Source organism: Talpa europaea, assembly GCF_964194135.1.
Source record: "Talpa europaea genome assembly, chromosome: 12".
In the NCBI taxonomy this organism is placed as follows: Eukaryota; Metazoa; Chordata; class Mammalia; order Eulipotyphla; family Talpidae; genus Talpa; species Talpa europaea.
The window spans coordinates 27846820-27860886 of NC_140079.1; the positions used below are offsets into that span (position 1 = coordinate 27846820).

The following is a 14067-nucleotide window of genomic DNA, read 5'->3' on the forward strand; positions in this document are numbered from 1 at the left end:
GAACCAAATGCCAACTCTTTACCTTTCTTCCTTTTTTTCCCTCTTCTCTCTCTTTTCCTTAAGGTACCATGAATACTGGTTATTTTGGCCAGGACATGGTGACTCATTAATTTTATTTTTACAGACACAAATAATTTAACATATTGAGAACATTAAGAAGAGCCCCAAAAGGAAATTTTTTTTCCTGTTACCATGTTGTGTAATAATATAGGGAGCTTTAAATTTTCAGTCTGAAACTATAGCTGCATCTTTCAGATCTGGCATCTAACAGTGACAGATGGTAATGATAAAAATAAATAGAACACTTGAGTTGTTTATACTGTAGGCAAAGGGAGTTTTAAAGTGTGAAACAAGCTTAGTGCTGATAGAATTCATATCATCCTTTATAAAATGTATTGAGGATGCATATTTCCCTATACCAACTCTGAAATGCTGCTCACAAAACATAAAACAATAGCTTTTGAAGGTATGCTGTCATTGCAACATCACTAATTTAGAAATAACAATGCCATAAAGGATTAAGTAGAAATAATTTTCCTGAACTATCAATAACTGTTTGACTTTCCCAAATTTTAAAAGTTTCTGGAAGTTTTCACTATGAGAAATGTTCCCATTAAATGCATGAGAATCCACTAAAGTACTGTTAGAATTAATAAACAGCTCAACAAGGTTTCAGGACAGAAGATTAATATACAGCTGATTGTATTTCTATGCATTATGATAATAAGAAAACAAAATTATTAGAGGACTTAGACCAACTAGACATTAACAACAAAAATAAAAGGAACCCAGATTGGAAAAGAAGTGAAACTATCATTATTTGCAAATGACATAGCATACATATAAAACCCTAAAGACTCCACAATAACTACTAGAAACAATAACCTAGAACAGTAAAGAGGCAAGCTACAAAATGAATATACAAACATCTATTGTGTTCCTATATACAGACAAGGAGCTAGACAATAGAGAAATTAAGAAAACACTCTTGTTCACAACTGAGCAAACCGAGCAAGTGAAAGACCTGACCTGTATGATAAGAACTACAAGACATTGTTGAAAGATATAGAAGACAGAAAGAAATGGAAAGATAATCCATGCTCATGGATGAGGTAATAGTTAAAATGGACATCTTACCTAAAGCAACATTCAGATTCAATGCAATCTTTTTTTTTTTTTTTTTAAGATTTATTTATTTATTTACACAAGCACTGGGTACAGTCAGAAGCGCGGGAGGGTGAGAGAACCCACCGGAGCCAGAGCGGGGAGCAGAACAGGCGGAAGGACTGAAGTACACTGCTGAGGGGAGCAGCGGGCGGCAGGAGAGGTCTGCGCGCCATGTGGGACCCTAGCCCGGCGGCCGGGGATCGAACCGGCGCTGCAGAGGCTGCGGGCAGCTTCGCAGCCCAGCACTCAACTGCCGCGCCACCAGGGAGGCCCTCAATGCAATCTTTATCAAAATTCCAATGATATTTTTTAAGGAAGTAAAACAAAAAAAATACTTTTAGGGGAGTAGAACAAAAAAGATGGTACTACTTCACAGATTTTATACAGATTCAGTATAATCCCTATCAGAATTCCAGGTGGTTCTTTTAAAAATGGACAAGCTGATTCCAAAATTCCAATGCAATTGTAAGGGACCCTGAAAGGTCAACTCAATCCTGAAAAATAAAGTAAGAGTACTTGCCAACTACAAAACTTACCACAAAGCAACAAAACAAGGTAATACTGGCATATGGACAGATATATAGACAATGGAACAGAATTAAAAATACACATATAAACTGCTATTGAGATCTATATATATATATATATATATATATAGAGAGAGAGAGAGAGAGAGAGAGATGTATATCCATTTATATGTGTCAACTGATTTTCTATAAGGAAGTCAAAACAATGCAGTGGGGAAAGGATACTCTTTTCAACAAATAGTGCTGGAATAACTAGACATCCAATGGAGATGGACTTCCCGCCAAAAAAATTAACTCAAAATGTATCATAAGCTAAAATGTATAATCTAAAACTATAAACTTCTTAGAAGAAAATGTAGGAGTAAATCTTCACCTTGATTGAGGCAAAACCCTCTTAGATAAGACACCAAGGGTGTCTAAAGAAAGGTGCTAAAAAAAATATAAACTGAGCTTCATCAAAATTAAAAACTTCTACATATACTTGAGAGACACATCTACACAAAACCTGCAGTTCACTTAAGCCAGGATTCCCAGGCTCTTTTCAAGACATTTTTATCCTTTGTTAAATCCTTTCTTTGGTAATAGCAGAGCTTGAAAGATGAAAACATGTATCTACACAAAAACTTATATATGAATGTTCAGAGCAGCATTATTCATCACAGACAAAAATGAAAACAATCCATAATGAATGGCTGAATAAAATATGATATATATCTATATAATGGAATATTACTTAACCATAAAAAGAATTAAATACCAATACAGGGATAAACAGTGAACCCATTATGCTAAATGAAAGTAACCAATCATAAAAGACCACATTTTGTTTGACTACATTTATGTGAAATGTCCAGAATAGGTAAGTCTACAGAACAAAGAGCAGGTCAGTAGCTGCTTAGGGCTGGGGAGAGGAAGAATAATCTCTGCCAATGGGTAGAGGATTTTATTTTAAGTTACTAATGCCATACTTTAAAGAGAAAAGCTGTAGTCATCACAATCACAAAGAACATTTATTAACCAAAAACCCTGAAGAAATCTTTTTTAGTAAGTTTACCCAAAGGAGGGGGATTTAACAGAGGAAACAAATGCCTTGAAAAGGCAATGAGAATACTGGCTAAAGTAGAACTGTAGAGGACACTAATTCAGTCATTTTTCTACTCAATAAATAAAGATAATCTATCTAAAATTTTTAAATTTCAGTGAGAAAAATTGGAATACTAAGTCCCTAACCTACTATGAATAAGCTTCATAGGGCAAGGTATTACTGTTCTTTACAATTACCTAAATGGGTTTGGTATGTGCCTTGGGGGCAGAGGTAAGAAAGTATGAACTAAGCAATGAATAAACTTTCACAGGTCTGAAACGTAGAAGATAAGTTAAAGAAAACAGTCCAAATAAATTCTAAGGCCAGGATTTTTTCCTTTTCCACTGGGGGGGAGGGGAGATGGAAGTAGGAGTGGTGTAACAGAAACAGTAGAGGGAATAATCACACCACAGGGAGAAATAAATGTGATTGCTTCCTCTTCTCTCCTTAGTCTTTGATTTCATTTCTTTACAAAATTTAATACACACCAAAAAGTTCTAGACTAGGTATTCTACAAAATATTTCCCTTAAGAAATGACACCAGGGCCTCCCTGGTGGCGCAAGGGGTTAAGACGCAAACTATGAAGCTGTCCGCAGCCTCTGCAGCACGAGTATGATTCCCCGACAGTTAGGGAGCAACCCACATGGCGCAGCAGACCTCTCTTGCCTTGCCCACTGCTCCCCTCAGCAGTGTATTTCAGTCAATCTGCCTGTTCTGTTCCCCACTCTGTCTCCGGTGAATCCTCTCACCCTCAGCACCTCTGGCCTGTAACCCAGCTCTTGTATGCATAAATGAATAAATAAATCTTTAAAAAAAATGACACCAATAAAAACAAACAAAAAATCATTTTTTTATCTTAAGGCCCTGTAACACTGCTCTACATATTTGTAAGATAATCCACATATTTATAAGCATTGTGAACATATTATATAAATATGAAGGACTGTTGTTTAAAAGTTTTAATATTCACAGGCACAGATAAGCTATGTATTTCCTTCATTTATTAATTTTCAGTTAATTATACTATCTTCATGTCAGTTCTTTAAACCTGTTTTCTTTTACTGTTTTTTCATTAATAAGCTTTATTCCGGGCCTCCCTGGTGGCACAAGTGGTTAAACCCAGCACTATGAAGCTATCCGCAGCCCCTGCAACACAAATTCAATCCCTGGCCAGCCAGGGAGCTACCCACATGGTGCAGCAGACCTCTCCTGTTGCTCCCCTCAGCAGTGTATTTCAGTCAGTCTGCCTGTTCTGCTCCCCATTCTGTCTCTGGTGAATCCTCTCACACCCCACACCTCTGGCCTGTACTCCAATTCTTGTATGTATAAATAAATCTTATTTAAAAAAATAAGCTTTATTCCTATCATAAAAATATAAAAGTAAATAATGACAATGCTTAGTGAAGCAAATAATTCTTAAAAATGTATGCATGTAAATAAACCTTGGTGAAATGATCAATAGAGAAATAAGAACATATTAAAAATCAAAATCACATAAAACCAGGAATACACATTGTATCATTAAATGCAAAGAACAGCAAACCAAGTTATGTACTCCCCTGGAAGAGAAAATCTGCATCTTGAAGCAACTGATAAAATAATCACACTAATGAAAGAGTGTACTCACCTGGTTTTGGCACTGAGTTGGTCACTGACTGGGGAACTTTCTGGTTAATTAACTCAACACAGTGTCCAGGGAAGAGTCCCACCTAAGGAAGACAGGCAGCAAAGAGTCTAAACCAGAGAACAGACCAGTGTATGAACTGCCAAATCAATTCCAGTAATGTTCTCCATGGTTGCTCCCAAAAGATTCTACTATTCCAAGACTCTAAATCACAAATGATGCCAATGACACAAACAAATAATACAACAATCTGTTGCTATGAATAGTTACATTTTTTTATTTGTCCAAATATCTGTCTGCTTTTTTAGTTGTGTGCTTTTAATTACCTACATTTTTTAAACCAATTAGAATATTTAAGTCCAATACCAAGTTATGCATATAGTAGGCACAATTTTTGTCTCCTAACAATTTACTTTGCTGAAATTTAAATCTGATTGTATTCATATCTCTATTGCCAAATCTTATGTATTTATTGTCTTCTCTGTAATTTCTTAAAAATCAACCCTAAACTACATTCAAACTTTCTGTAAATTTTTTCTTTATTTTCCCACAGGTTTCATTGGAAATGACTGGGCTGAAATAAATTGGTAAAACAATCATGCACTTAAAATCCTAGTATTCACTGTTGTTAAACAGCTATTAGTGTGTGGATTTGTGGGAAAGCAAGAAAGAAGAAAACAGCCAATCTCAGCAGCAGAGACAGACTCTGGCTTTGAGAAACATACCACCTTGACCTGGTAATAGAATTGCTCACAGGCTTCAGAAGAATCCTAAGAAGTTGTATTAGAAAAATACTGAGCCTTAGATCACCCAGAAATGCATTATAGACCACAGAATAAATATAAAGATAATGAGCCTGGAAACAAAAGTAAAAACAAAATCTTTACCAATATTTATAGATGTTTCCTTAGATAGGGATATAAATGGGCTGCTGTATAGCAGATGTTAAAGCTGAAACTTGAAAATTACTTCACTTTGTACATCCCTCTGTTGACAGACTCTGGGGAAGAAAAGGGATGGTCTTCCAAGAGTATGATTCATCATGAAGTTTCTGAGCTGTATAATTTCCATCTGTGTGGGAGTTATTTTCATTTGCTGTATTCTTATTTCAACTTATAGATCAATAGACTATGATAGTTTTTAAAATTATGAAGATACAACCAGTTATCATGAGCTGAAAAGGGGTTCTTAACAAATTATCAGTTTTGTTTCAAAGATTTTAAACTTGTGAATCTTAAAGTTCTTATGCATTGCCTTCCAAAATGTTGCTTTAAAAAGTTGTTTTATTTGTTGGTGAAATTCCATACCATGTTGTACTCAACTTCCTATTTAAACAAGTAGAAATTCTTGCAAGATTGGTTAGAACCAGGTGAGAGACAACTTTAAAAATCTTTTCTCATTCTTACATAAAACAGTCATGAGAAGTTTATGGTGTTAATGGCTAATAGCATAGCCTCAAAAGTAGAGAGAAGACCAGTTTCTAAACTTGGCTGACCTATTCACTAGGTACTGTGATCTGATGCAAACTGTTTAACATCTGTCTCAGACTTTTAATTTGTAAAAATGGGAATAACATTAGCTACCTCAATAGCTTGTGTGGAAGGATGTAGTTTCTAAACTTGAATATCTTTCAGTAAATAAAAATAATTTTACATTACCTCTTCGCAAAGACTAAATGAAGCTTAATGAACTCCTCTTGGGAACATTATCATATAAACCAGTAACACTTTCACCTTTTAAATTTGTCTTTATGCATTAGGTTTAGGTATATGGGGGGGGAATGTATTCGTACACTATACAGAGGTCTGTAAGGTTTTTTAGATACCTAATATTCGTCCTTGCTCCTTTTATTATGATGTGTAATATCACTAAATATTAGCTAACCTAAATCTCAGCTCCCAGAACTCCTTGTATCAAGTTGTAGCCACCACACATGTAAGCATTCTGTCTCCTTTCTGCTGTGAATGCAACACTGGCTCTGCAGAGGCAATCATTTGACCTTAATAGAAGGTCAAGAGAACCTCAGAAACTTCTGCCTACCATCATTAAGCTGCTGAGCCAACAGTAGCAATTGGTCACCTTTTCAGTTCAATACTTTTCTGCTTATTGATGTTAAGAGTGTTACTATTAAGGATGTTAAGAGTGTTACTATTATAAAATCAGCATTGATTTTATAAATTTATGAAAGGCAAACAGATTTGATTTTCCTATTATAAGACTTCCATCATAAAAAATGAAACTATGTTCTGTTAAAAATATACAAAAGAATTTAACCTTAAAAATATAGTTGATGAGCCTTTATACCTTTCTGATTCATACTGAAGTTATTTTACCAAACATGTATCATTTTGATACACTCAAAATGTCAAATGTTAAAAGTGACTGAAACTCTAGCTATATGATCTATAAACTATGTCATTCAGTTTCATATATTAGTCTTTCTGCAGCAGTGGCAAATTCTAAAGCTCTAATTTACATGGCAGGGAAGGGAAATGAATATATATTACCAGGGATCAAAATAAGAATCAACTCTAGAAGAAGATGGAAAAGTGGAAGAAAAAAAAAAAAAACAAAAAAACACCATCTAGGGCCCAAAGGGATAAAAGTTTAGATAATAAAAATACAGTAATAGAAGGGGGTGGGAGGTGGGCAATGTAAAGATGTAGCTGGAACAGATTAGGGATGGACTAAGAAAATCTTTGATTTGGTAATCTCCCTCTAAGTTTTTGAGATAAAGTAAGAAGTCAGAGGTGTTATTATATCCCATGGTCCAGTGATAAATGTTTAACATGTGGCACTTCAAGGGGAAAAGCTTTGATTTACAGTGTTTGCCAAGTGCCCATGGTGTAAATACTCCTACATGGCTGGTTTCAAGCTACACAGTGACACCACTGAATGCAGAGTTGAAAGAGATGGGGAACAGCTTGTTATGTAGTGTTTACACCATATAGCATACTAGATGAAAATAACCCTGTGAGCATAGATAACAGTAAAATGATTACAAAAAAATTCTAAGTCTTTATTAGCTTTGCTTTCAATACATCAATACATATAAACCTACATACTCTAGTTTTTAATAATGGCTGTGTTCAATAACTCCCCTCCAAATTCCTAAAAATTTCATAGCTGGCTCCAGGCTCAGCACTAATGTTTATCTGTATGTTTGGTTCTGTGCCTGAACTACCTACCCCAAGTAGCTCGTGAGGATAAGGTTTCCAGCAGTTTGACAAGTTATATGGCTTACTCTCTGACCCTCAGAAAATAAGGAGAGATTTAAAGGGACTGCAATTTGCTTCTCCAGACCTTCTACCTTGAGGATATGCTCAAGCTATAAAGAAAAGCTGGTTTGCCTACAAAAGTGAATATACTGAAAAATATTTTGGTAAAACTTAGAGGGAATACTGCATTAGAAATTGATGCAATAAAGTAAGTCTGGAGCTCTGTCCACAATGAAAAGAGAAAGGAATCGATCCAACCATGGTCTCTCTAAGGAAACCCATCAAAAGCTGAAAAAAATTCAACATGACAACATGTTCACTGCAGACTTTTAAAGAAATTCTTATTGTATGGCTTGTTTAATTTAGGGTTAGTAAACCTTTAGGGGTTTAAGCATAACAAGCCTTTTTTTTTTTTTTTTAAATTAAGCTTAGTAATGTTCTTATTCACAGATATATACCACAGATATTTCATCAGTTGGAAATATTTGACCTTAGAATTTTTCCAGTTTTTTGGAGTACAACTTCATATCCCACCAGGTCTCTAGTATTCAAATGCATGAAGTTCAAATTTGGAAGTATCACACCTCTTTCCTATATTTTCCCCCTAAGTTATCTTTCCCCATTCCAATCTCTTTTTTTGCTACCTATTATGTACTCTGTGACTGATCAAATGAGTTTTCAAAAATAATCAGTTAGCTTTAATTTCCTTGCAATATTAACCTTCTGCCAAAACAGCACAATAAATCTTCAAAGTTAAATCAATCTACTTCTCTATTTTGCATACTTCTGCAGTGCTGGAGAAAAATCACTCACTGAGATTTGAACCGATATGAATTCACAGTCTCCCATCCAGAAATGCCAATTATTTTCACTCCACTCCCCAAATTTTCTAGAGAATCTTTTCCCCTTTGGGGTCTCTTTCTAGTCAGACCTCTATGGCCCTGCTCACACCATCCCAGCACTGGTACTCAAGCCACAAATCAATGAGCCAAGTAATCTGGCTACTAAGATTTTGGATCTAAGTTTGAAACTTTATCTCCACTCAGTTGTTAGAATGAAGACATTTTCCTTCTTTGTTTTTAAGAAGAGAATGAAACAAAGAAGCAATAGCTACTACTACATTGTAAAAAAAAAAAAAAAAAACTGGAAGCAAGTTTCTGTTATTAAGGTATAACATTTTGATAAATTCTGACATTCTTAAAAATATAGGTACAATACACATCAAGGATATATTCCTCAAACCCAAAAGTTTCCTTGTATCTCTTTGTGATCTCACTCTCTCTCTCTGCCTGCCCTCTATTCCTGCTCCCCAGGCAACTATTGATATATTGATATTTCCCATCTCTATACATTACTTTAAATTTCCTACAGTTCTATAGGAATGGAGTCACATAGAATGTATTCTTTTGTTGTTTTTTTTTCATTCAGTACAATTATTTTGAAGATCATATTATTGTAAATATCAATAACTCATTCCCTTTTATTCCTGGAACCTAACTTAATGGTGAAGATAGGTTATTGAAAACTACAATTTTATGTGAAATGATAATGAAACATTTTGTTCAATGTGGGCCAAGATTCTTTTTATCTCATCAACATTAAAATAAAATGTTATTCAAGGACCTGCTGTATTCCACTGTACAGATAACAACCTTTGTTTATTCTTTAATCTTTTGTTGATTCCAGTTTGGGGCTATTATGGCTGCTATGAACATCCATGCATAAGATTTTATATGAACATAAGGTCTCTTTTCTCTTGCATAAATACCTAGGAATAGAAAGGCTAGGTTATGTAGTAGGTGTATGTATAACTTGAGAAACTGGAGGCGGTTCAAGATGGCGGCGTGGGAAGTTCCTGAACTCACCTCCTCCCACAGACACACCAAATATACAGCTCTATATGGAAAAATTCTCCCTGAAAAAGAAACTGACAAACTGTTTCCCAAATTGGCTGCAGCATCTTACATTTCCACCAGCACTGTATGAAAGTTCCAATTCTTCCACATCCTTACCATTCTAATTATGTATGCAGCAGTACTTCATTGTCATTTTAATTTGCATTTCTCTAATGACAACTGATGTTGAACATGTGTTTACATGTTCAATTATTATATATCTTTTTGTGATATAAATATTCCATTTTTTGCCTAATTGTAAAACTGAACTGTTTTCTTGTTTAGTTTTAGAAGTTCTTTATATGTTACAGATACAAATCCCCTATCAGACAGTCATTGCAAATATTTTTCTAGATTGTGGTTATTTTTTTATTACTTTACCAGCAATGTTTTTCAAAAAGAAGTCTTAAGTTTTGATAAAATTCCATTTATTTTGAGTTGTTCTTTTGGTTTTGCATTTACAAAATCTTTGCCCAACCCAACCCAACCACACAAAAATATACTCCAATTTTTGGAAATATACTTTCCTCTATAAGATTTATAGTTAAGCTTCATATTTGGGCATATTGCTCATTTTGAGTTAATTTTGACAGATTTAGTTTTTAGGGAGGCATACTAATAGTCAATTGTTTCAATACTGTTTGTAAAATAGACCAGACTTACTTCACAGAATTGATTTTGAACCTTTGTAGTAAATCTTCAAATTAATTAGTGTTAGTTCTCCAACTGTACTTTTTCAGATTTCTTTTGACTATTGTAGGTCCTTTGCATTTCCACATGAATTATTTAATCTGTTTATCTACTTATCAAGAAAAGATTGCTGAGATTTCCACTGGGGTCAAGTTGGGAAGAAATAATATCTTAGTAACAAGACTTCCAACACGAACAGAGGGATATCATCTTTCCATTTATTTAGAAATTTTTCAGTTTCTCTCAGGAAAGCCCAGTAGTTTTCAGCACACAGATCTTTCATATCTTTATTCAGATATATCCCTAAGTATTTTCAATGCTGTTATAAATGGGTTTCATTATATTTTCTGACTGACATTAATGCTGCTACTCTTTGGATTACATTTAGAGTAACTAGATTCTCATACACGTGCCCCAAGAAATTTTTAAATATACAGTTTGTATTTTAAATATAAATTACTTTTATTTCTTCTTCATATTTTATGTGAAAAATTATATTGATTTTTTCAAAATTGTTTTTATATGCAAGTAGTTATATAATTTATAAATTTCATTTCAAAGTCATATGGAAGGATTTTAGAAAAATTTCCTGCAAGGAGAGGTCATAGGGTTTGATGAGGTTAAGACATTGCTCTAAACCATTTTGCTAATAACTTCCAAGAAACTGAATGTTTAGCCATCATTTGGTAGGACATACCATGATGCTATAAATTAATATCATAACATGTAAATTATAAATTATAAAGTCTCTCAAGGAATGAATTTCTCTGTAAACATCAATGGTAGTTGCTAATGGTATTAAGAAAAATAAAAACAAGAAATACACAAAATAGTTTAAGAAAATTTAAATATTTTTGTGATCCAAGGGGGGTGGAAAATACAAAATTGGAACTCGTCAAGTTTGCATTCTGGTTCTGGCTACACCATTACTTGTGGTCCTTGTGAACCAGAGCAATTTATCTTAGCTTCCATTGTTTCTAAATTTCTGTAATTTTTAAATGACGGTTTAGGACCAAATGACCCATTACTGTCTTTTCTACTACAGAAATCTATGATTCATATCAGTAGATAATTAGAAACTGTAGGGTTGTTAAACTACTACCATGTTCTATTATTTATCCAAAAAGGTTATGTTTCAATCTAAAGCTCTGACATGAAACAGTGGAATAACAATGGGTTTCAACCCCTCTATGCTTCAGCTTCTTCATCTGTAAAATAGATAATAACAGTTATCTTCTTCACAGAGTTGTGAGAAATGAAGGTTACCGTTAAGCACTAAGCACAGCACATGTAAAAAGTACTTGAGGAGTGTTATAATTATTTTTATTTGCAGACAATTACTTTTATTTGTAAAAAGTTACTTTTATTTATAGATAATTACTTTTATTTATAGATCATATACTTCCTCTTGAAATTATATGTCCTGTCAGGTGAATATTTATAGTACATGACTTCCCATTATTTAACTGGACAGGAAATATGCTGTTCTATTTAATTTTAAGTAATGAAAAGGCACAGCTTTATATTTCGTATGTAAACATGATGGTTTTTATATAAATGAGCAGAAATATTTTCATTATTAAACTACTACAAGGATTAAGGCTTCCAAATATTTTCCCTTCTGGATAAAAAATACTTTTCTGAAAATAAATTATTTGGAACCACATTACATTCCCAAAATAAGGAAATCTGTATTGTTACTGGGGTAACAAAGGAAAATAAATATCTGATCTGTGATCATCTTGTGGGGACCCAAGAGAACATGTGCTACAAATTAAAATTCCATCTCTAGATGGCATTTTATCCATTAGATTAACTGCATCCAGAGTATGTTTTAAAGAAGATAATTTCTTGGGAAGAGGGTATAGAACACTTGCTAAACCAGGTTTAATTTCCTTCTTCTACCTGTGCACAAGAAAACAAGTGAGGCTGGGATAGTGATTTTCACATTTTATGCTTAATAATTACCTGAGGAAACATAAAATTCAGACCCAATCTCCATCCTCTGAGATTCTGATTAGTAATATGCAGTTACAGCATATTTCTCAGGTCATTCTAATGCTAGAAGCTCCCAAATAAAACACTAAAAAACACACCAATAATCCTCAAAGATATAAATATTTTATATTTGTCTAATTACATTTTGTGCCTTTTATGTAAGAAAAAAGGTTCTCCTGACACCTCACCTCACATTTCTAATAATAATGTAGAGAATCACAAAAATCGATGTCATTTACTTTTCAAAGACAGTGAAAAAAAGCAAAAAGTTTTTATTTTTTGCAGAAGTGTATTATATGACAAAACAACTCAGAAAATAAAGCTAAAAGATTCAATACACTCTTTAGGAGGCTAATAAAAAAAATCTCAGAATTTCAAATTACTATAGTTAATATAATTTCACACTTCCTACTCCTAAAAGTTTAAGAAAAGAAACAGAGTCGTGGTATAATTTTAACACATGGATGAACTAAACCTTCTGTTACCAGATCCAAATTATGGTGTAGGCTAGAACAATACACAGAACTTGGCAAAATGCTGATTTTTATCAACCACCAGCTGATTAGCAGACTTTATCTGCACTGTTTCTAGAAGAGTGGTCTGAGGAACAAATGGGCCCAAATCACACAGATCAGAGTACCTTCTTCATCCTATCCTACAACTATCGACATAGAATTCTGGGTTTTATATTTTAATATACTCCCCTGGTACTTCTTGAATACACTAAAGTTTGAGAATCAGTGTGAAAGGAAAAAAACAGAAATAATTATTGGTAATAGGAGAATAAAGGTAGCAGTAGGGCACACCTAGGGGTTAGTAAATGCTATTCCTTGGACTGGCGTTTTTGTAAATCATGACAACTACCCAGTGTTATCACATATCTATCAGAATAGCTAAAACCCAAAAAACTGAGAATATCAAATGCTGGTGGGGCTGCAGAGCAACAGGAATACTCACTCACTGCTGATGGGAATGCAAAATAGTACAACCATTTTGAAAGACAGTTGGTGATTTCTTACAAAACTAAACATACTCTTGGGGCCTCCCCGGTGGCGCAGCGGTTGAGCGCTGGGTTGCGACGCTGCCCGCGGCCTCTGCGGTGCCGGTTCAATCCCCGGCTGCTCCCCGGCCACCGGAGGAGGGTCCCACATGGCGCGCAGACCTCTCCTGCCGCCCGCTGCTCCCCTCAGCAGTGTACTTTGGTCCTTCTGCCTGCTCTGCTCCCTGCTCTGGCTCTGGTGAATTCTCTCACCCTCCCGCGCTTCTGACTGTACCCAGTGCATGTATAAACAAAAACAAACAAACAAATAAATAAATAAAACATGCCTCTATAAAAAAAAAAAAAAAAAAAAAAAAAGATCTTTAAAAAAAAAAAAAAAAAACTAAACATACTCTTATCTTATGATTCAACCATCATATTCCTTATTATTTAACAAAGGAATGGAAAACATATATACACAAAGCCTGCACATGGATGTTTATAGCTGCTTTATTCATAGCAGCCCAAAATCAAAAGCAACAAAGATGTCCTTTAATCAGTGAGTGGATGAATAACTTCTGGCACTGCCATAACAGTGAATATTAGGCAGTGATAAAAAAGGAGTTATCAAACCATGGAAAGATCTGAAGGAAATTTAAATGGATATTTCTAAGTAAAATAAGTCAGTTAGAAGAGACTATAAATTCAGCAGGTGGTTGATAAAAATAATCACTTTGCCAATTCTTTTCAATGTATTTTGAAGCAAGCTGTTAATAGGAGAAACTCTGTGTATGTGCGTGTGGGGGGGAGACAGGCATTATATGAAACTATGTACTATCTACTCAATTATTCTATAAGTATGAACTAAAAAATAAGGTCTACTG

General features: G+C 34.3%; 1 protein-coding gene across 2 annotated transcripts in view; it reads right to left on the reverse strand.

The window, feature by feature from the left end:
- ARHGAP32 (Rho GTPase activating protein 32) overlaps positions 1 to 14067 on the reverse strand; it is a gene marked incomplete at its 5' end in the record, with an annotated part of 121490 nt that overhangs the window by 48026 nt on the left and 59397 nt on the right. For both annotated transcript variants that reach the window (XM_084250452.1, XM_084250451.1), the window contains one exon: positions 4407 to 4488. In XM_084250452.1, coding sequence (XP_084106578.1) covers positions 4407 to 4488 — 82 coding nt within the window. The remainder of the gene's footprint in view (positions 1 to 4406; positions 4489 to 14067) is intronic.